The following is a 20,694-nucleotide window of genomic DNA, read 5'->3' as shown; positions in this document are numbered from 1 at the left end:
TGCCGTGGATATAGGCATGGACAAAATCGGCATCCAGAAGGAGCTTCCATGCCTCATGCATGAGTTCGCGCCGACAGTGGGTCAGCAAGTTCTTCTGCTGATTCGTACTGATGTTGAGTGTGCGGAGGAAGTCGGATATTGAGTCTGGAAGCTAAGAAATATTTGTAAGCTGCTAGAACTAAGTCTCAGAGTAACGAGCGTACTGAAGGAAAAAATGCCGTTTGGTGGCATGCACCCGAGTCTGGCTTTGAACGGACATACTTGGACAAATTACCGAAGAAGGTGTACAGTGGCCATGCCTTTGCCGTCCCAAAGCTGGTAAGGTGAGTCGCATCAGACCAAAACATCAATGCGGCAATAACTTTCTCTAGCTTGCACCCAGGTTCGTTAGCGGCCCGTTGGAGAACTCGTTGGGCATTCAGCCAGGCATCCGAGGTGTATAGTTCATCGTATATACGTGTCTCATGTCCAGTGAGTGGAGATACGAATATATGGCGAAATGGAGAAAGATGGAATAGGCATGCTTGCACATCAGTGAATGCGGCCTTTATGACCTCAACCAAAGGTCGGTACCGAAATCCTGGGACTGAAAAGACACGTACACCAGTAGCCTGATTTCCAGTAGGTATTTTGATATCCACAGTTGCCTCACGCCAGCCATCCTTCAGTGAGGGCGATGAGTTAATCGCAGTGTCGAGTTTGCGATGCTCTCTGCCCACATCAAACTGGGATTCAGACTGAAAATCGTCTGTACGGAAATCTGGTGCACGAATAACGTCATTGACAAGACGGTTAACCTCGCTTTCAGATTTGAGGTTGCTACCAGAGTCAACCCACTGCATGAGACGATATGTGCTCATGCTCGAGTAAGGGTATGGAGGTGGTAACACTGAGCCGATTTCTTCAGGAATCGTAGCACTCGAATCAGACTCAGTGGAGTCAGGAAAGTTAGCAAGATCTTGTGGTGAAATGAATGCATCAGGATCGTAGGATGGTCGATTTGGAAAGAAGCGAAGGATATGGAATGCATTGGTCACGGTCTTGAATGCATCGTGGACAATGAGACGCACACGAGGGATAATGGGTGTCGGTTCATCGGAGGTGGCAGCAACTGCTGCAGGTGCAGCTTCTGGGAGATGGTCAATAAATCTGCGAGGAAGTCGATGCATGCGTTGTGGCCGTTCTGGTACAGGTAAAGTCTGTGTAAATGACAATGGTAAATCTTCAGGCATATCCACATCTTGGTAGTCTATTGTCTGCATTTTGACAGCTTAGATTATAGTCAAGAATAATATACTGTGCACATACCTGAATACTAGTCTCAGCATTTTCCGTCTCCAAATTGACCAGCAGTCCTCCCTCCCTTCTAGCAGAACCAACAGGATCCTCCAAACGTCTGCGCTTCTTGTGCTTTCGAGGCTTGTCCAGTTTTACTTGAGCCCGTAATTTAATACTGGCCTCACAGTGATTCTTGTGAAGCGAAAGTCCTTTGGATGTACTGAATTTTCGGCCACACCCCGCTTCAGCAGGAACACAGGAAAAGGGAAGAAGAAGCTCGGACATGAGGAGAATGAAGATGAGAAGTGAGATGGGGTGCATTGTCTGAGAAACGGGCATGCAGTTGGCGGTCTAATAAGTAGGCTGCTCCGAGTCGGAGAGGCGAGATACAGGCATCTCGCGATCACCGGATTAACGCGTCGTAGTGGCTGTGATGCACCACGTGATAGACCCTGATCATGTTCCAAACCATTCTAGTTTCTCTCATCGTGAAGGCCCATTGGGCTCGACACGGACCTACAAGGTCTCTCACCATCTAGATCCATTTTGTTCTCCGATGCGCACCCGAAGTAGGCTCTTCTTCCGAATCGGCAGTCAGTTCTTTCAACATAAATACTTAAGTCATGGCTAAATTTGCTAACGTCGCATCTCAAGCAATATGGCATCACTCCTCCAAGAATCGCAAATCCCCAACCTACCAGGATCCTCTCAGCTATCACATTCGAACATTGGTCTTCTGAAACGGCGCATTGCAGAGCTGGAAGAAGAAGTGGTCACGTTGAAGGGTACTCCCCAAGTCAAGCACCAGTGAGTTTAATAATGACTCTCTCCTTGCTATCATCTCCATTTATTCTTTTAGAGAGTCATTCAAACAGATGGGACGTGCTCTTCCCCGTGTGATGTCACCCTTTGACAGTGTCCGGAGCATCGTGGATGAGAAAGTCCGACGCCAGCAGATTGAAGAGGATTCATCTTCGGACTCAGACGAAGATTCTGCTCTACCTACATTGGAGTAAGTCATATTGTTCATTAATCTTTAAGTGTCTACTAACAGTATCTACTGTATACTACAGACAAGAGAGACTCTTTCGAGGCTACAAGGCAATGATCGAGAGCCTTGGGCCTCGTATTGAAAAGTCTCTTCTAGGCAATGAGACCACACCTGGTGAATTCAATGATATCTGCACCTCGGTAAGCCCTCCATTTGAGTTAGCATTCCATAGTCATCTAATTTCAATTGAAGCTCAGCAACGGTGCCAGCGCTGCCAGAACGGTTGACACTCATTGTCTTCTGGTGAAAGTGCCCGAATGGATCAATCGCTCAATCAAACTCACTGATATGCAAGAGGAGTTATTGGATACCGAGAGTCGCATTGGTCGTGGTTTTGACCATTACATCACGGGAGCCTTTCTGTGTCCTATTGAGTATGATTGGTCGGATCCAGAGTATGTTGTATGGCCACTCAAAGATCTATATTGACATCCCATCATCTAGTGTACGTGCAGCAATACAGAACGGTGATCCGCAGTACCCAGTTACTGCAGAATCCTGGCCTCGATTCCTGTTCCCTGACCCTGAAAAGGACCACAACGATAACGATGAAGGTTTTGCGCAGTCTCCAATCTTACAGAAGGTTATTCAATGGGCTATCTCATTTTGCTCTTACTGATATTCTCGACAGGCTTGGAAGTGCCTCATGACATCACCTGGATCTGCAGACGAGATTGATCTCAATATGCCGGTCTCTCGTGCCAAACGACAGAAGAGAAATCCACCACATTGTGTAGCTAATAATGTTGGTTTGAAGTCAGTGACCGCACGGAGTATCGCCTATGTGGCTGTACAAGCTGGGTTCTTTGATGCTTCTATCTAGGGTTGCGTGCTCATCTTAGCTATATAGCTTCGGATTGCGTTGACGCAGAGCGGCTGGCAACAAGTTGATGGTGATTTCGACTATCACGTCTTCTTCAACAACATTGTTGATTACTTTGAGGATGCCCCTGGACCTATTGCAGAGGCAAAGGCAAAGGCCGTATTGGAATGGTGGACTAAGTGATTCCCCCATCTGATGCGAGATTACCTACTGATGTTCTGTTTCCTAGCAGTGTTTTCAAGACTGGAAAGACTCGACTTTCCCAGTCCCTTCCTAATGGTGGCTCTGTCAAGCGATTAGCAGCGAAGAGAGAAGAGCAAGAGCGAGGAGAACATACAGTATAAAGTTCGAGACCAATTTATATAAATGATGTACCAATATTCTGTGCCGTGATAACAAATGGACTGTTTCTGAGTTTCTCAAAAGTTTCTGTGAATTTCTCCATGAATGACAATAAGCATAGTACCAAAAACTGTTACAATACATTTACGATGTTACAGACTCACTATAATATGAGCTCATGTTATACCTGCCTATGGCATCAAGTAATGGTACTGATACCTTTCGAAGCCTGATATGCATTACTGACATAAGAAATACTCATAATGATACATGAAGAATTATCAATCCTCCACGCTTCATATGGGCATATAACCTTCGCGCAATTATTTCGGACGTTGCCAAGCATTTTGAGCCTTGCCACGGGCTTATATGGGCGTATATATTTTTGTCCGATTCGCTGATGCTTTAGATGCACATACTTGTGTAGCTCCAATAAAAAAGCAGCGCTTGTACTGCGAAGTCCGGTCAGACTTGATATCTAGAATACTACCGCCTTGGTAGTAGCCAGCTTGTCTCGCGAGTGAGCGCCTGAGAAAAATAATTACTGACTCGCTAAGGCCGGTCAACGGCATGGCTGGGTCAGTGGGACATACCACTGGAAAATCCAGAATCCAAGAAAAAGCCAAGTAAAAGTGAGACGGCGAGATGCGCAAATAGCAGAGATCAGGCAAAATCCGTGGCGCGTTCAGTGCAGAGAGTCAAGATCATAGTCTGCAATGTTGATCCAAGTTTGATATGCCTCTCACTCGTCCCACAATACCGCAACTCATCAATTTTAGGCGACCGGGGTGCGGAAAATGTTGGAAACACGTGGAGGCCAAACGACTGGTGAGTGTTGCGACCCTTTTTCAGCACAAATTCGTCTGGAAGACGTCAAGCAGCATTCAGCCAGATAGTCCAAGACGTTCTCTTGAGGGCTATACACAGCCTCTCATCCACGACTATGCATGACCGAGCAACAAGCGTCAATCCTATCACCGGCACTCTTCGAACGACATATTCCTTGTATCGGAGCGTTTGCTGAATTAGAGATCGCTGAAGGAATGGTCCACTCGGACCCAGCCAAAATGCTATTGGCAGCTAGAGCGACCTGTATGCCAGCTAATACGCCGTCCGTGGATCAGGACACGGGCCAGAAGCGCTCGCTCCTCCTTCGTTCACCTGCAGGTGACGAATTTACAAGTTTAATCGTGCAGGAGCTTGTCGATGACTGGTGATCTGGACTCGGAAGTACGCTGAGTGATTTATGTATCCCATCTGCCCTCACATACCTGTCATTTCAGAGGCTGATGCACTCAAGATACTTAGCCAGTCTGAAGCAGGGCCCTGCAGAGTTGGAGTGGCACTTAACGCCGTCGTCGGTCGACGCCTACGGACCGACTCGATGCAATTCGGCAGTTCAGACTACTTGGTGGTCCGTGAAATATGCTACCGCCGGTTCATCTCAGGCAAGGCCGCCCGTTGAATATAATCTCTGCTTTGTCAAGGACAGCGTGAGTATACGTCCCAATGCGTCGTATACTGAGAAATGCCATGACAGAACCTCGAGCCTCTGCCTCTGCCTCTGCTACGCAATCGAGAACGAATAACAGAGACCTTCTATGAGCCGACCTTGGAGTCCGTTAAAAATGCTCATCAAAGCGGCCCGCTGAAACTGGGCTATGCCTCTGGATGCTGAGCGCAAGTACAGCTGTAGCTGCTTGGAAGTCGGAAGCGAACGATTCAGTGTAAGTATCTCCAAGAGGCGGATTGCTTGTTCTCCAAATCTATCGAGACAAAAGGGAGTTGCAACAGCAGCGTTGACCCTGTGCTTGCTGTGGGTCTGCTTCCGAACGAGTCCTGAAAAACATGTCAATCCTCTGATACTCAGTGTCGTCTACGACAAAAGAGGTAGACGTGCCCACTGTTTGTCAGGACAAAGGCCCGTTTTATTGTTTGTCGCACGTCGGTCAGCGACAACATTGCTCTGAGAGGAAACTGGATCAAGGCGCCAGTGGGCTCTATCGAGCTCACTAGCGAACTGCGACGAAAGATGAGTGATGAGCGATGGTGCTGCTGATGAATTGCTGTGGTGATGAATGCTCCGAGGGACTATTGCGCCGCGAGACCGGCTGGAATGTCGAGCAGCGCTGGTGGCACTAATATCGTCCTCTGCCAGAAACTACCAGGCAAGGCGTTCTAGTCTTCATGTCACGGTTCACATCACGAGAAGATACGAAGACCTGCTCTACCAGACTTGCCTCTGCCCACGATGACCGCTCCAGCCACTCATATGTCCTACGGTCAGTCCCCAGCCATTCCACTGTTTCCACTCACAGACTGTCTCCAGTTACCCTTGGGTCCGCAGGGCTCAAAGTGTCGAAGATTATCCTTGGTTGTACGGTGTATGGGAATCCTGACTGGTTCAGTTGGGTGCAAGACGAAGAAGAGAGTATCAAGCAAATAAAGGCCGCGTAAGTTTATTACACACTCTTTCTCTGATATTTACCTTACTTCCTATCAGTTACGATGCTGGAATCAATACCTTTGATACTGCCAATGTACGACTTCACTTGCCCTACGATGTCCTACTTAACATTCACTTGCTTTAGATCTATTCCAATGGGCAATCAGAGATTATACTAGGAAAAGCTATCAAGCAGCAGGGAATGCCGCGAGATGGGATCGTTGTAATGACAAAAGTTGGTGATTATTCTGCCTCTGCTTTCTCACGGGAGTGATACGTCTGCGTAGGTTTTCCATCCAGTAACACTCATGCACGAACGAATCCATGGTCGAGCATCAGCGCTCGCGGATGAGAAAGGTTATGTGAACCAGTATGGTCTCAGTCGCAAGGTACCTATCGTGTCCTTTCCCAGTTTGCATGCTCATCGATATCTCAGCACATCTTTGATTCGGTCCAGAAGAGCCTGGAGCGTCTGCAGTTAGACTACATCGACGTCCTTTACTGTCATGAGTTTGACCCCGATACCCCAATACAGGAGACGGTAAGGACATACCAGTGGTTTTTCTCCTCTGGTAACTCAGTAATGTATAGATGCATGCGCTTCACGATATCGTGGTAGCTGGCTATGTCCGATATATCGGACTGTCGACTTGTCGCGCTTGGCAATGTACGTTCTCGATTGTATGATGCGACTATTCTCTGACACAGTTTTTGTCTATGCGACAGTTCATGTTATGCAAAGTACGTCTTAACACTACTTATCGTGACATTTCTCACAGATACCCTGCGTTTGGAGACTACGCGCTCAACAACCACTTGACGCCTTTTATCACCGTGGAAACTGACTACAACCTCCTCTACCGCGAGGACGAAAATGAATTGTTCCCCACCTTGAAGGTATGTACATCGTATGAATGAAACTAGCTGCTGTACCTGACATTCACATCAGTATTTTGGAATGTCTTCCTTGCCTTGGTCGACACTTGCTCGTGGTGCTGTGGCCCAACCTCTCAGTCGACAGCACGGTCAACTGGGCGGCAACCAGTGTGTTTATCTCAGGTGTCTGATTCGTGTGCACTTATTTCCTCCTAGAAACACCCAAGGCGAGCAGTGGTATGATACGATTATCTTAAGGTGACCTAAAGCCTTCGATGGAACCGTCGGCCTCCTGACACCTTTCACCACATCAGGGTAGAAGAGATTGCGACCCGAAAAAATATTACCATGACGCAAGTCGCTGTGGCATGGTCCATGAGCCGAGAAGGTACTAGTCAAGTGAAGCGTTTTATCTGATCAGCTATTGAGGTCTGCGACGCAGGCGTTTGTGCACTGGTCATCAATGCATCTGCGGCTGACCGTCTTATGGATGCTGTCGGTACGCTTTTCTCGCTGCCTTTAACTTTGGGCATTCATAAGCCTTATATAGGCGGTTTGGATGTGGTGCTCACTCCCGACGAGATACGGTATTTGGAAGAGCCCTATAGTCCTCAAAGGCTTCATTTTTAAGGCACTCTGGTCACATAAATTCTTACCTCGAGTGATGTTTGTACGATAGCTAGGTACGTAGGAATGAATCATACTTATCCATTACGATTTCTTTGTCCGCAGTTCATTGGTGTGCTACTCACCTCGTCGTGAGAATCATTGCCGCTGAAGTTTGTCAGAACCAACAACGGTCAATTGTCAGAACAGGAGAGAGACAAGATGCGAATTCGGCCTAGGAGCTGTTGCGTGCAAAAACCGTAATACTTGGGTTCTAGGTGGAATGGTTTCGAGCGAAGTCTGACCGCATATATGACTTCATCGACGACGTCAAGACAGACGCCATGCCCCTTCTGTATATGAAAGATTGTCACAGCAGCGACGCCAGATGATCCCTCGTGTCCGGATAACATACATGTGTCAACGCTCTCGGCACGAGACGAACTAGGTAGTTCGCTTCCCTAGCTTTCTTACTTTTTTTCTATTATGCAAAAATAGGATAGGGCTGTAATACTTGGTCCAAGTATTCTAGTACAAACTAATCGTCGTCTTCCATGGTTAGAGTCAGTCTGTCACGACACAGTCGAGCTACCGCTTCTCCGTCGATCGGAATGGCATTTCCTAGAAGCAAATTATTACATTGATCCACGGACGAACCTATAAACATACCTTGAAATCCTTCTACATATTTGGGAAGAGGTGTGCCAGGGCTCGTAAAATACCTGAAAGCACGTCAGTACGAGAGAAGAGAGACTGACGATTCAACATACTGTGATCCCCAGAATCCGTAATGTATCATGCCGAGCGCGCGAGTGGTATACTCATAATCGTGCGCGAACCCTCCGGGGAAGAAAAACTCGATGACAGTGGATCTTGGAGAAGGATTCATCCACAGAAGTGATGTAAGACCATTGCCATGTACGCCCATCATTATCTATACACCAGTCAATTTGTGTGCAACAAATTAAGTTGACTCCTTACAGTTGTTCTTGCAGCTAATCTGATCTGCTCTTTTCGCGACAATTTGTCCATGCTGACAACGTTCACCTCGTATCCATATTCGTCGCGCAGCTTGTAAAGTTCTCTAACCAATCTATCGTGGTCTTCAGGAATCAACATACGTCTGCCCCATTCCTGCCTTGAGATGTATGTTATGACAGGAGTGGTCGTGGTGCCGCTACCAACGGCCGGTTCCAAGCCAGTGTACTTGACGACGTTGTTGCGAATTGGCATCCACCAGTAAGCACTGCCGGGTAGAGGGAATGCCACAGCAGCCGTTCTTTGGAAACGTGCGTAATTGTGACCCATCATGGCGGCAGAGCGGTCGGCTACGAGGACTCTTTCAAAGACAAAGGGCACCCCCATTGATATACGATCTTTCCAGTCGTCGATAAATTCCATAGTAAGCGACGGCCAGGCTGATCGGATAAACCATTGGTTCATAGCTGCATAGTCTCGCCAACGGGCGGCGTCAATGCGGTTAAACATGATGCGACGTGGAGGCGGAAGTGTGGTATTGCCGTCGTGGGTGATATAGTGGTCGAGAGAGCTATACGCTCGCCAAAGTCCAAATCCTAACTCGGCAGACCAATGGTAATAGTGAGTAATGCTATGATGGTGCTTCAGTATGTAAAAGGACAAGCACTTATGAAGATACCCACAATTGCTGAGGGTCATTTATTAGGAACTGGAAAAATGTTAGCAGAGATATAGCAAATAGAGGGGTCGACGCACGGTTACTCCGTCGATGACTTGGGCGGTTGTCCCAAAGAGCGCCCTGGCCTCCTTGGAGCTGATAATTTGGATGTCCTCCTTCGTGGGTAGACGAGAATCCTCTGCTTCCTTGCCGTTTAGAATTCGAAGGCCTTTTGAATAGAATTTGGAAGCATCGGGGATGTTCTGTGGGTCATCACAAACGACGAAGATAGTGCCATTGTATAGATAGAGTTTATCAAAAATAGTCCAGCCTGCGAGAGTCTTTTCAGAGCTATAGATGATGAGGAACAAGTAAGTCGCACCTGGAACATGAGAAATAAGTTGTGTTTGTGGAACAGGTGACGCCCCCCAAGTTAAGTGGGCGCCGAGAGAAGACGCAACATTATGGCTGGGTTCTACTATGGTAATATCTCCCCGAAATTTCAGAGGAACCGTCTCTATTCTGCTCCGCCCTGAAGAAAAGAAATAAAGAACGGAGACGAGGAGAATACAGACGAGGGCGAATTCCCGGCGCGTGGGGGGAGAGGGAGACATGTGTCACGCATCACTGTCACGCACCAATTTAGCTTCACGTTCCTCAACCACGACGACAGCCCATCGTTTCCTGCATCGTCTGCGCGCATACATCGACAATGGACGGCAGAGAGCAGTGGTATAGGGATGGCGCTTCCCAAAGGGCAACAGATTCCGTCCACGAATCTCACAAGCTCCTGGCCGTTTACCCCATGGCATCCGCGACGCCGTCGACACACGGTGCGTATCATCTTTCTCGTGTAGATATCGCTGGGCTCACAGATAGCGATATAGCGGCGCGTCATTTGGGCAATATGACCTCTGTCGCCACGCCTCCATCATTTGTACAGCCAAATTACTACTCTATGCAGTCGACAAGCTATCCTCAGGGCAATCCTCCACCGTATACCGAGTACGCTTCAGAGTTGACATACCTCAGCTCGCAGAATGTGTCTGCTGATGACTCCGGATATTGGGAGAGTACGAGAAACGATGCAGTTCGTTTGATGCAAGAGCAGGCCGGGCCGTGCGTTGTCTTTTGATATTGTCGTTATTGAAAACTCAATAGACGTGTTAGCTCCTATCCTTACCCAAATAGCACCCACTGGACTCCTTCTGGTATCCCGGCATCAACTTATCCGACCAGTTCTCTAGCTCAGTCTGTGTTCCAACATACGGCTCCGACCGCGGCCTATCCGACACCCCCTCCTCCTACTATCCCGACTTCTTCCTCTTCTTCTTTGGCCTTCGCACTGGGGCCCCCACCCACACGGCATGTGCCACCTCCTCCCAAAGTCTACACTCCCGACCAATCGCAAGAGTTCATCAACGATTTTCTGGCTAAGAAAACACAGGAAATCAAGGTTCGGGAACAAGCCCAACGTCCATCGACACCTCCCCGTCAACGGAAGCTATCTACTCAAGAAAGTCCTGACCCTTTAGCCCTCAAACCGGTTACACCTCGTATGCAGTTAGTCACCGTCACCCCTAGCAAGCGAAAACCGGTTGTTGAACTGGTATCCTCTTCGGTAAAGCGCATACACTCCAAGGATTCATTTCATACGCCCCACCGGACCTCCGGAACATCCCTTTCCTCAACGCCTTCCAGTTCTCGTACATCCGTGCCTATCACCCCGAGCACTGTATCAGGCCAGTCTACACCGAAACGAACCAAGACCATGGCATATGTTGCGATGCCTCGCAACCCCTGGGCGACTCCTTCTACCTCGAGTAAATCAGCGACGTCACGAAGATTGAACGACTCTCCCAATGACTTGGGCGGATTTGGATCAGAAGACGGACCATTCTCTAGTCCAATGAGAGGGACCGCCCGTGGTAATCGAGAGGATCGAGGTGCGCTTTTGTGTTTTTATCACCGGTGTGACTTTCGTTGCTTACAGTGAATAGCTCCTATGGAAAAACTTGAGTCGTTGCTGGAAGACATTTTTGAGGCAGAGGATGCTTTGCCTGCTGATGCCGACCTTGCTGACCTCAACATGGATTTCTTTTCACCCGCCACAACTGATACTTCGCGACCTCTTCTGCATCCAAATATCGTTCGTAAACTAAGCAAGTATATTGGACAAGTTGCGAGGCCAAACAAGCGTGTTCGGCATGGAGGACCTAGTGTCACTGGGACACCACGCAATAAAGGTCGATTAGCAGAAGCCACGATTCAGTCGCTTTCCCGGATTCTCAAGTTGTTAGAGAGAACTGTCAGGACAGGAGAGAATTTGGATCCTTTCGCCTATTCTGGCCACACAACACAGTCCTCTCCTCGCAAAGCTAGCCCGAAGAAGCCTAAAGCACGAAAACCTGATCGACGTTCAAAGTCAAAAACACCGGTAGATGGTGAACGAGAAGAGGACGTAGATGCCATACATGCCGACAATCCGCCAAATCGTTCTCCGACAGAGAGCGACTTCGAAAACTTAGGTGTGCAATTAGAAGCAGCTAAAGATAGCGTCCTTGCGGCAGAATGCTGTATCACATTGCTAGGAAGTGACAGGCTTCCGAAACAGGTATTTCATTCTCGTGTGCTGTTTAACGAATTACACTCATCGCCATGAAGCTTTATTCAGAAGAACTTATTACAGCCTGTCTGAGCACCTTGAAAAACCAGCTCAACAAAGTCATTTACCCATTTGCTGAGGCATCCTCTGAGGCTGCCACCACAGCCACTAATCCCCTCCTTCTTCATGTCGTCAAGAATTCTGCTGATAGCGAGTCAAAACGAAAAGTATTGAACGAAACTTTTCAAACGTTATCGGCATCCCTGTCTCGTATAAATTCTTTGATAAATGCGGAAAGCGTGGCAATGTCGGACTCTATCGTTATTCAAGCGGTGTATATTGCGATTGGGCCTTTCTTTGTGGTAGAAGGGGACAGTGACATCAAGGGAAAGAAGGACCAGAACGTCGTTATTCGCACATTCGGGAAGAGTGCTATGCATGGCTTGATGCTTGAAGCGCTATCACTCATTCGTAGCGTGAGTTCATATAACACCGTATGTATGGCATCCTAACCCGGTCTGGTAAGATATTTGCAAGTCATGAGGGGCAGCGGTCTTGGATCATTGAAGAGATTTTATCTTCTTTAATCAAGCTGTCGGACTCTAAACAGAAGGCTGGATTGTTTCGGTACGTTCCGTACACTATCTTGTTTCGACCTTGTCCTGACTGCGCCTTGTGCTCAGACTACGTGATGGTCGTTCCATTCGCACGGTGTCGGCACTACTCCTACAACTGGTACAGACGTCCGCACATGATGTTCGCGTACAGGCGAAAAAGATAGAGAAGGCTAGACAACAGAAGGTCGCGCTGCGTCGTCAAGAAAGTTTTACTGAAAGCCAAAGCCAGATTACCCGGGAGCCGTTCTTGGATGAACACGATTCCGAAGTATGTTTTTCATAATACTAACCTCCGTCCAAACTGATGGACTATGTCAGGAAATTCGACTCTATTATTCTGGTTTAGATTCCGCCTCAAAGGCAGCGAAGGCCATCATCATCTTTCTGACGCAACGGTTGGTCTATAATTCGAATCCACACGAAACAACGTTATTGACATGGATCACAGATCTGGAAAGGGAAAAACTACGAAGAATACGAACGAGGCTGAATATAGGCTGATCTTTGACAACTTAATTTCAGATGTGCTCGTCGTCTTGTACTGGCCCGAGTGGCCTGCAGCCAGCCTTCTTCTCAGTGTTGCGTCTAAATTTATGGTACGTAATGCCGCCCCAAAACACTTAGTCCCATCTCATCAAGGACGTAGGTAGCAGCTCTAGATGATGTGAAAACGAGTCAAGCGGATAACAATGCAGCCAAGACCATGGCATTGGATCATTTGGGTGTCATCGCTGCTCGCATCCAGGTCAAGTGTACTGAAAGTCCGAGACGGGGCAGGTCACAAGCCCAAGGGTTTGAAGCCATTCGATGAGGTTCGAACCCATTTTCTAGCAAGCCTACTCTTCATTGACTATAGCATTTCCAGATTGTAAGCAGTGTAGACACGAAAGAACTTGAGAAACTCTTGAGTGTACATCACGACATTTCAACACATCTTTCGAAGCGCTCTCTAGAAGATCAAGCTTATGACGCAAGTGGCATTTTGTCCGTGCTGAACGTAAAACTGATCTCGAGTTGTAGAGTGCCCAAGAACTTACTGCGGCCACGCTCGGACATGAACTCGCAATTGCATTGAAGCACATAGACACTCTGGTAGGTGGAGATGACGACGATGAACTGGCTATCAGCGGCCGAGATTCGTCCAAATTCGAACAATTTGGTCAAAAAATCAAGGTCGCCCTCCGAAATGTCTGTAAAGATCAATCAAGTGACATATTTGACATCGGGTAGGTTGGTTTCCACAGGAGTATACGATGTCTTAATGCCGTCTCTGAACAGATCCCAAGAGGAAATATCTCGCATCGATCGCTATGCAGAAGAGATAGGTACCATCCAAGGCCTGCGAAATTCTTTCCAGCCTATTCTCAACATCATCTTAACCGCTTTGGATGCGCCGCACATCTTCATGCGTACCAAGGCTCTTCGTGCACTGGGGCAAATTGTTCTGAGTGATGCTACGATTCTTTCAACGGTACGGGTAACTATGTGAATGGGGATAACATGTTAATACTGTCTTCATAGCCTGGTGTTCGTAGGGGTATCGAAAACCATCTGCTGGACAGTTCACCAGCTGTTCGTGATGCGGCAGTAGAGCTGATAGGCAAGTACATGGTAGATCGCCCAGAGGTTGCTGGTGACTACTACCAGAAAATTGCTGAGCGTATAGCTGTGAGCTCATAATATTTTCGATACGACATTCATTGACTTGCTCTTAGGATACTGGTCTGAGTGTCAGGAAACGCGTCATCAAGCTGTTGAAATCTTTCTATGGAGTGACGCGTGATTCTGAACAGCAGACAGATATTGCAACACGTCTGGTGCTCAGAATGCTAGATGAAGACGACACAGTGAAGGAGCTAGCCATCAAAACACTTGAGGAGCTATGGTTTCCTGCCATCGTTCCTCTTCCGTCTGCGTTGAAGTCGAAGTCAACAAATAACGTTGACGACAAGAGCGCACTTCTTGGCAAAGTCTCCGTAATCATGGCTGTATCTGGTCACTTTAAGGATCGACAATCTCCTCTTGAAGAGGTTTTACACAAGATCATGGCTGGACGACAAGAGTCAGAGGTACCTCTGCTGCATTCTCGTTACACCGAAATTTGTGAAGCTCTAATCGATGGCTTGGTTGATGCGTCTGATCTGCCTGGATTTGTACGTACCCTCTCTCTGTGTATCTTCCAGTCTGACGTTTCCCAGACTGTACTCAACTGCATCAGAACAATTCATCTGTTTGCGTCCGCATACCCTTCGGTTCTTTCTGGTTCTCATGCCTCCACACTTCTGCCTTATTTGAAAAATCCTAGTACCGTAAGAACTCTACTAATGGGCATTTCTTTCTCATTCAACTTGATTTTAGCCCGAGCAGCAAGTAACTACTGATTATCTCCTTAAAATATTCCGCATTTCGATACCTAGGTTGCCGAAGACGACTAGTAAATTAGGACAAGAACTTCAAGCGGCTCTGCAGCCCATGATCATAAAGCCAACCGCTGGACTTCAGGTGAAAACATCCGTCTTTTATTTCAGAGATTTTGAATCCTCTTTACAGGTTCTTCAGGAGTGTATTGCCTGCATGTGTACGGTCGTGCACCATCTAACCCGCGACTTTGTGCGGATAGTGGCATTACTCAAATCTTGCAACAGTCTGCTTCTCTTCTTTGTGTCAAAGGACGTAATCTGATGAGTTATGCAGATCGATTGCAAAACGCCATCAAAGGACCCACGTTACAGCAACAAGACTCGAAGGGTCTGAAGGCTTTGTCAATACTGATATTCATCGTATCGCTCCTCGCGGAGCACATGAATTTCGACGGTCTTCGCTCGGAGCACTCTGAACTTGTTGGGGAATTGAATCTGATAAGCAAGGCATGTCCCAAGAACCTGAACCGATTCTTTTAATGACTTATTCGTAGGGCTCAATCCTTGAACATATCTATAACAGTCTCCTGAGTTTACATCAGAAATATGCCGACCCTGACCTTCGTGGTCGAATTCTTCAATGTCTCGGTAGGTACTATTCACCATGGTCTATGGTCATACATCAACGCTGCATACCAGGGTTTTTGTTTAGAGCTCAGCCTACGCTTATGACGGAAGAGCGATCTGCCAGCATCATGGATGAGATATTCCAATCTGGCAGTGAGGAGACCCAGGGAAGACTGCTGAAGTTGCTGCAGGAGTTTTTGGTTTCTGAGGCTGCTAAGCACTCCTCCAAAGAGAAAGGTAAAAGCTCTGTTGTTCAAGCATCGCTATGGTGTTTAGTTTCCAACAGAAACCGCCGTAAAACGCAATACTAAGGCGTCCGATGTGAACATGGACGAACTAATCGGTAACACGGATGGATTTGCGGATTCAGGGTAAGTGACATTCTCGCGACCGACGTGGTATCACCATTGAGCCTCCCGTAGCGTAAGCTCTGCTGTCGTTCAGCGCTACTTGAACCATATCTTGCAATCAGCGTTGTCGCAGCAGCCCCAGATACAGGCGGCTGCTATCGATATATTGAGCTTCACTATCAAACAAGGCTTGGCCCATCCACTCCAGGTGTGCACATAGTTTATCTCGTCGTCGTGGCGTCCACTGACATTATGTTTCAAAGTCTTTCCCTGTCATTATCGCGCTCGAGACTTGCCCGTCGACACCGTTAAGCCACAGAGCCAATGCTCTGCATTCGATCTTGCACACCAAACACAACTCGTTGCTCAATACCCGATATGTCAATAGCGCCCAGGCTGCATTTGATTATCAATCAAAGATTACGTCTGGTGCTGTTAAAGGTCAGTGGACATCCACAAACATGTTATATTGCCTTGCTGATATTTCTGAAGGTTTCAGGATCCAGTCATCGATGCCTTTTGCTTTGCTGCAACAATGGTACTCCTTGGCAAGGGAGAAACGTTCAGGTCGGCTAGACTTCTTGAAGTCACTATCGAAAGTCTTCCAAGACCATTCCTCGACTTCGGCGACTCAATATGATGTTGATTTTGTGCGATTCATGGCGGAGAATTTTGCTTCCTTCGACTATAAGACGCAGGAGGAGGTCTTCATCGTGGTCAAGACATTGACTACAGTCCTGTCGACGAACGGGACACAGGTGCTCGAGCTCGTTTCGCCTTCGCACTTACTTTCCCATATGAAGCAACCAGTATCTGAGGTCAATGAGGTGAGATCCACGTTTATCTGTAGAGGAACTACCTGACTATTGATAGGCTGCCATGAACGTCGACTCAGCCGAAGGACATCCAACGGTAGAACCTGTGCAGGACAGAATTCCTCTTATGCGCAGCACAGTCATCATTGGGATGGTCATGTTGCTGAAGACTCACTTGAAGACGCTGTATTCCTTATCCGAGGAGTAAGTTTCTAGCGTTCTGTTCACAATCCTTCTAATTGTCTGCTGTAGGAAGTGCAACAAGTTCGTCTTGGGAAAGAAGAGCGCGATCGGTGATAAAGCATCCGTCAGACGACATCAGAAGGCGATATCTTGGGATCGATTGCCGTTTGCAACACGGCCAATATTAACCTCCAGCGACGCCGATGAACAGAAGACCACAGTAAGCCAAGTATAGCCTGGCGATATCAATGCTTGCTAATGATTGTGTTACAGTTTCTAAATATCTGGAACGAAGATGGCCTGACTGCTGAGCCCGAAGATGACACTGTAGAGTTTATTTGATGCTAGTGCTTGCTGCTTTCCCTCTCTTTCTGTTTATCCAGTTACATGCTGCTGTTACATTCTATCATTATTCTCTGTTATCGTTGTTGTTTTTCGTATACAAGCATTTCCTCAGCCTTCCTGTAATCAACCACCAGCTTTCCAAATGGAACTAATGAAAATTATCTGGTTCTTTTTGCTCGACGGCTGAAGTTCGCATTAGGCGATAAAGGGGTAACGGGTGGACCCTCGCTCGAAGGCGTTCCATTGTACGGGCATATGCATATGAACATGGTTCGCGAAAAAGATCTGTACATCGATAAAGGCACAGTCAACTACAGAAAAATTCTTATCATGTCACAGTAACTAACCACTAGCGAAACGTATTGGCGCCAGTCAATGTCGACTTGGTCACTATGGCGCACTGCTCTTCAGACTGAAGGCGGACTGCATTGGATTCGAGGGATTGCCAATGTCTCCATTCTACAGACTCAGGGTCCAGGCAGGCCATGCTGTTGTGGGAGAAGTGAAGGCCGGACCTCGGACGTGATGCCGTCAGTCATGAGGTGGAAACATCAGCCGCGTTCAATTTTTCATGACAGGTTGAGCAAAGTACATAACATAACATATTCAACGATCTGCTGGACCCGCTCTCGGATCTTCGGTACATGTATACATGATATTGTCGTGAGACTGCCTCAATATTGTGTTCCTTGCAAAAACAGAGACCGAACTCACGTATCTAGTGTAGAAAATGTCCGTTCCAAGGCCGCAATGTTTTTGACTCCGGCTATTTGTATCATTTACAAACGCCACATCGGGGCAACTGTAACGAAATCAACAAACATGCTACATATGACAGATTTCTCTGTTTACGTCGTATCCATGAATATAGAAGGAAACTATTCACTGTCGAAGACTTCCCAAACGCGACATTGTTAGCTGAATGGGGAGATGATGTGGTCACGTGATCGAACTACGCGAAGTTGATCTTTCTCAACCTGAACCCTCAGAAACGCCGCGATACCGGGTCTTTGCCCACGACCACCATGTCCTCCTCCTCCTCCTTTCTTGATCAGTACGAACCCTTAGACGTTATAGGAAACGGGTCCTTTGGGATAATACGCAAAGTCCGACGAAAAACAGATGGCCTGGTGTGTGGACTGCCACTTTCAAACGGCTCTCCTTGTTGACTGACGCGGTCCAGATATTCGCACGTAAAGAGCTGGATTTTGAGCGCATGAACGAACGGGATCGGAAACAGATTGTATCAGAAGTGTGCGTCGTTTCCGGCTGGCTGACCACCGGAAAACTTATGCACAGCAGAAATATTCTCAAGGAACTTCATCACGAGCACATTGTTCGATATCATGACCGTTATGTCGACCGCGATGCTGGAATTCTCTACATACTCATGGAATACTGTGGAGGTGGTGACCTCTCCAACATCATTAAGCAGGCGGTCAAACACAATCGAACTATTCCAGAGGAGACGATATGGAGCTACTTTATGCAAATTCTACTGGCCTTGCATCATTGCCACCACCCCAATGCGAATGGACACGGACGGTCGGGAAGCACAGGTAGCATGGAGGGAGATAAAGAGCGAAGAGTGCAGATATTACACCGCGATCTGAAGCCTGACAATGGTGCGTCTGTTACGCGCGCTGACAGCCTCGTGCAAAGCTAACTGTATCTAGTATTCCTGGATGAGTCCGGCGCCGTGAAGCTCGGCGACTTTGGGCTATCTAAGGCCCTTGCACAGGCTAGCTTCGCCAACACTTATGTTGGGGTGCGCATGCTCCCTTGCTTATTGTTACGTACTCTGACACGAAGTTAGACACCATACTATATGTCGCCCGAACTGATGCAAGAAAAGGCGTACGACTCCAAATCTGACATATGGTCGTTGGGATGTCTGATATTCGAACTATGCGCGCTGAAGCCACCTTTTCACGAAGCAAAGACGCACAGTGAGCTGAGCATACTTATTCGGTGCGCCTCCAGATGATTTTCCTACCGCATTCACTTATTACTAGAACAGTAATGGCCGAGTACCACCACTGCCCAAAGGGTTTTCGCAATCTTTAACCGGAGTCATCAAGACCATGCTCAGTCTCAACGTACGTAGGCGCAAGGCCATCGTGAACCATTTTGATGACGAATTTTCTGTCTATAGCCTGCCATGCGGCCGTCTGCGGCCCAGCTTTTACAACACGAACGCATAGAGCTTGCATTCAAAGTTTGGGAGACAGAACGAATGTACGTGCTTTTGCGTCACGCCGGAATACGTCAATTTACGACTTCGTAGAATGCAAACTGTCAAAGTTCACAAACACAACATAATTTTACGCGAACGCGAGTTTCATGCCCGGGAAACCAAGTTGGTCGGCCAGCTTGCTTCGCGAGAGGCGGCTCTTCAGACGCGTGAGGCAGGACTTTCCACGGCGATCAAGCATGCCATCGCCGCGCGCGAGGAGGAACTTCGGGTCCTCGTCAAACAGAGAGAAGAAGAGGTAGCAGCAGCCATTGCGAGACGCGAAGAAGACGTTGCTGCGGCGATGAGGCGACGAGAGGAAGAGATCATTGCCAGCGTCAATGCGAGGGAGAAGGCGATATTCGAAGCTTGGAAAGAACGAGAAGACGCTATGGAGGCGCGAATACGATGGGTGGAGGTACGGGAAATGGAATTGGAAGAAGAAGCCAAGAGGGTGGAAGCTGTGAAGAATGAAGTCGAAGCGAAGATGCACTCTTGGGAACGGGAAAAAGACAAAGGTATGCTAGTATCATCATGGTCTCAACTGGATGATGTACTGACTTGTTCCAGGCAAGAAAGGGCACCACACGCGGCCCTTGGAGGAAGTGAAGAACCTTCTTGAGCCTTTAAGCAGGCTCCATATGGTGTACCCGTCCACACCGGCGCCACCGAGACCACAGGCACAGATGCTCCCGACGCCAGCATCGGCGATGCGAGGTGTGGTGCTCACAGACACGGGGGAGCAGCTGGCAACACCGGGACCGATGCCTGCAGAGCTTTTTGTCAATACCCCGAAAGTGGGGTTGAACTTTGTTCGTATATTCGACTTTGAGGATGAGTCGGACGATGGGAATGAAGAGGAGAGGAGCCCCGTTCCTGTGACACCAAGTCGCAAGCGAGCGTCGATTTCGACGCGTGATTCCGCCCTCGCGACGTCAAAAGCCACTGCTTTATCGAACCCACCACCGACACGACTGCGACGCCCATCAATAACCCGGTCGTCGACTTCTTCGTCGAGTTCGACTTCAGATGGGACAAAGCCTCAGCCACTGCAGCACCCACATTTGAAGCCTGCGTCGTCTCCGTCTCCGCCTCCGACATACGATTTGGCTGATGAGGAAAACTTACCGAGCCCGTTCCTGAAGAGGGCCGAGCGTGCAAATAGCACAGGGTCGAAACCGAAGAAGCGACCGAGTAACGGTAACCTTCTCCGAGCGGTTGCTGCGGCGAACTCTGCAGTGCGGAGTAAATCGACTAATGATGCGGTAGCACGACCGTCTGTTGCAAGTGCGCGAAAGGCAGGAGAAGAAGGCGCGTAAAGCGTTGTACAGGACATAGCACGGAGGGACATATCTTTATTTTATGGTCGACTTGTTTTCATGTTGTGCAATCTGTTCAATTATTAGTTCAATAATTATTTTATTTGTTATGGAACGATCACGTGGAAGCACATGACGCAAGTTGGACTTTGGAATTCAGGGTTCTGTTTTTGGACATTGTT

General features: G+C 48.0%; 4 protein-coding genes across 4 annotated transcripts; 3 read left to right on the top strand and 1 right to left on the bottom strand.

The window, feature by feature from the left end:
• Nucleotides 1-5,328: 5,328 nt before the first annotated feature.
• Nucleotides 5,329-7,446, top strand: EV420DRAFT_1725959 (aryl-alcohol dehydrogenase; the record flags this gene model as incomplete). Its single annotated transcript, XM_060479829.1, has 14 exons — nucleotides 5,329-5,776; nucleotides 5,824-5,947; nucleotides 5,998-6,034; nucleotides 6,086-6,175; nucleotides 6,228-6,329; nucleotides 6,377-6,481; nucleotides 6,532-6,607; nucleotides 6,667-6,681; nucleotides 6,737-6,837; nucleotides 6,890-6,984; nucleotides 7,033-7,074; nucleotides 7,131-7,204; nucleotides 7,259-7,315; nucleotides 7,367-7,446. Exons 1-14 carry the CDS (start codon nucleotides 5,746-5,748, stop codon nucleotides 7,444-7,446), a joined length of 1,029 nt encoding a protein of 342 aa, XP_060335819.1. The 5' UTR covers nucleotides 5,329-5,745.
• A 514-nt stretch (nucleotides 7,447-7,960) lies between these two features.
• EV420DRAFT_1638241 (uncharacterized protein) lies at nucleotides 7,961-9,672 on the bottom strand (the record flags this gene model as incomplete). Its single annotated transcript, XM_060476811.1, has 7 exons — nucleotides 7,961-8,043; nucleotides 8,092-8,144; nucleotides 8,193-8,356; nucleotides 8,404-9,031; nucleotides 9,084-9,109; nucleotides 9,157-9,389; nucleotides 9,441-9,672. 7 exons carry the CDS (start codon nucleotides 9,670-9,672, stop codon nucleotides 7,961-7,963), a joined length of 1,419 nt encoding a protein of 472 aa, XP_060335818.1.
• Nucleotides 9,673-9,770: 98 nt separating this feature from the next.
• On the top strand, nucleotides 9,771-17,255 carry EV420DRAFT_1725943 (uncharacterized protein; the record flags this gene model as incomplete). Its single annotated transcript, XM_060479828.1, has 28 exons — nucleotides 9,771-9,891; nucleotides 9,916-10,177; nucleotides 10,229-11,004; nucleotides 11,059-11,672; nucleotides 11,723-12,139; nucleotides 12,190-12,290; nucleotides 12,347-12,548; nucleotides 12,599-12,675; nucleotides 12,729-12,876; nucleotides 12,927-13,025; nucleotides 13,137-13,277; nucleotides 13,301-13,487; nucleotides 13,525-13,751; nucleotides 13,802-13,948; nucleotides 13,996-14,433; nucleotides 14,464-14,589; nucleotides 14,639-14,782; nucleotides 14,831-14,924; nucleotides 14,975-15,060; nucleotides 15,195-15,288; nucleotides 15,340-15,504; nucleotides 15,554-15,638; nucleotides 15,690-15,825; nucleotides 15,881-16,058; nucleotides 16,110-16,444; nucleotides 16,491-16,636; nucleotides 16,685-16,835; nucleotides 16,889-17,255. 28 exons carry the CDS (start codon nucleotides 9,771-9,773, stop codon nucleotides 16,955-16,957), a joined length of 5,766 nt encoding a protein of 1,921 aa, XP_060335817.1. The 3' UTR covers nucleotides 16,958-17,255.
• A 690-nt stretch (nucleotides 17,256-17,945) lies between these two features.
• Nucleotides 17,946-20,628, top strand: EV420DRAFT_1517665 (kinase-like domain-containing protein). The gene is made up of 9 exons (XM_060472025.1): nucleotides 17,946-18,090; nucleotides 18,144-18,214; nucleotides 18,263-18,585; nucleotides 18,637-18,728; nucleotides 18,777-18,931; nucleotides 18,981-19,059; nucleotides 19,116-19,198; nucleotides 19,248-19,711; nucleotides 19,764-20,628. Exons 1-9 carry the CDS (start codon nucleotides 17,986-17,988, stop codon nucleotides 20,510-20,512), a joined length of 2,121 nt encoding a protein of 706 aa, XP_060335816.1. The 5' UTR covers nucleotides 17,946-17,985; the 3' UTR covers nucleotides 20,513-20,628.
• Nucleotides 20,629-20,694: the final 66 nt, after the last annotated feature.

Source organism: Desarmillaria tabescens (genome assembly GCF_030435595.1).
Source record: "Desarmillaria tabescens strain CCBAS 213 chromosome Unknown EV420scaffold_6, whole genome shotgun sequence".
In the NCBI taxonomy this organism is placed as follows: domain Eukaryota; kingdom Fungi; phylum Basidiomycota; class Agaricomycetes; order Agaricales; family Physalacriaceae; genus Desarmillaria; species Desarmillaria tabescens.
The sequence above is the reverse complement of the archived record's forward strand: the minus strand, read 5'-3'. Positions and strand labels throughout refer to the sequence as shown.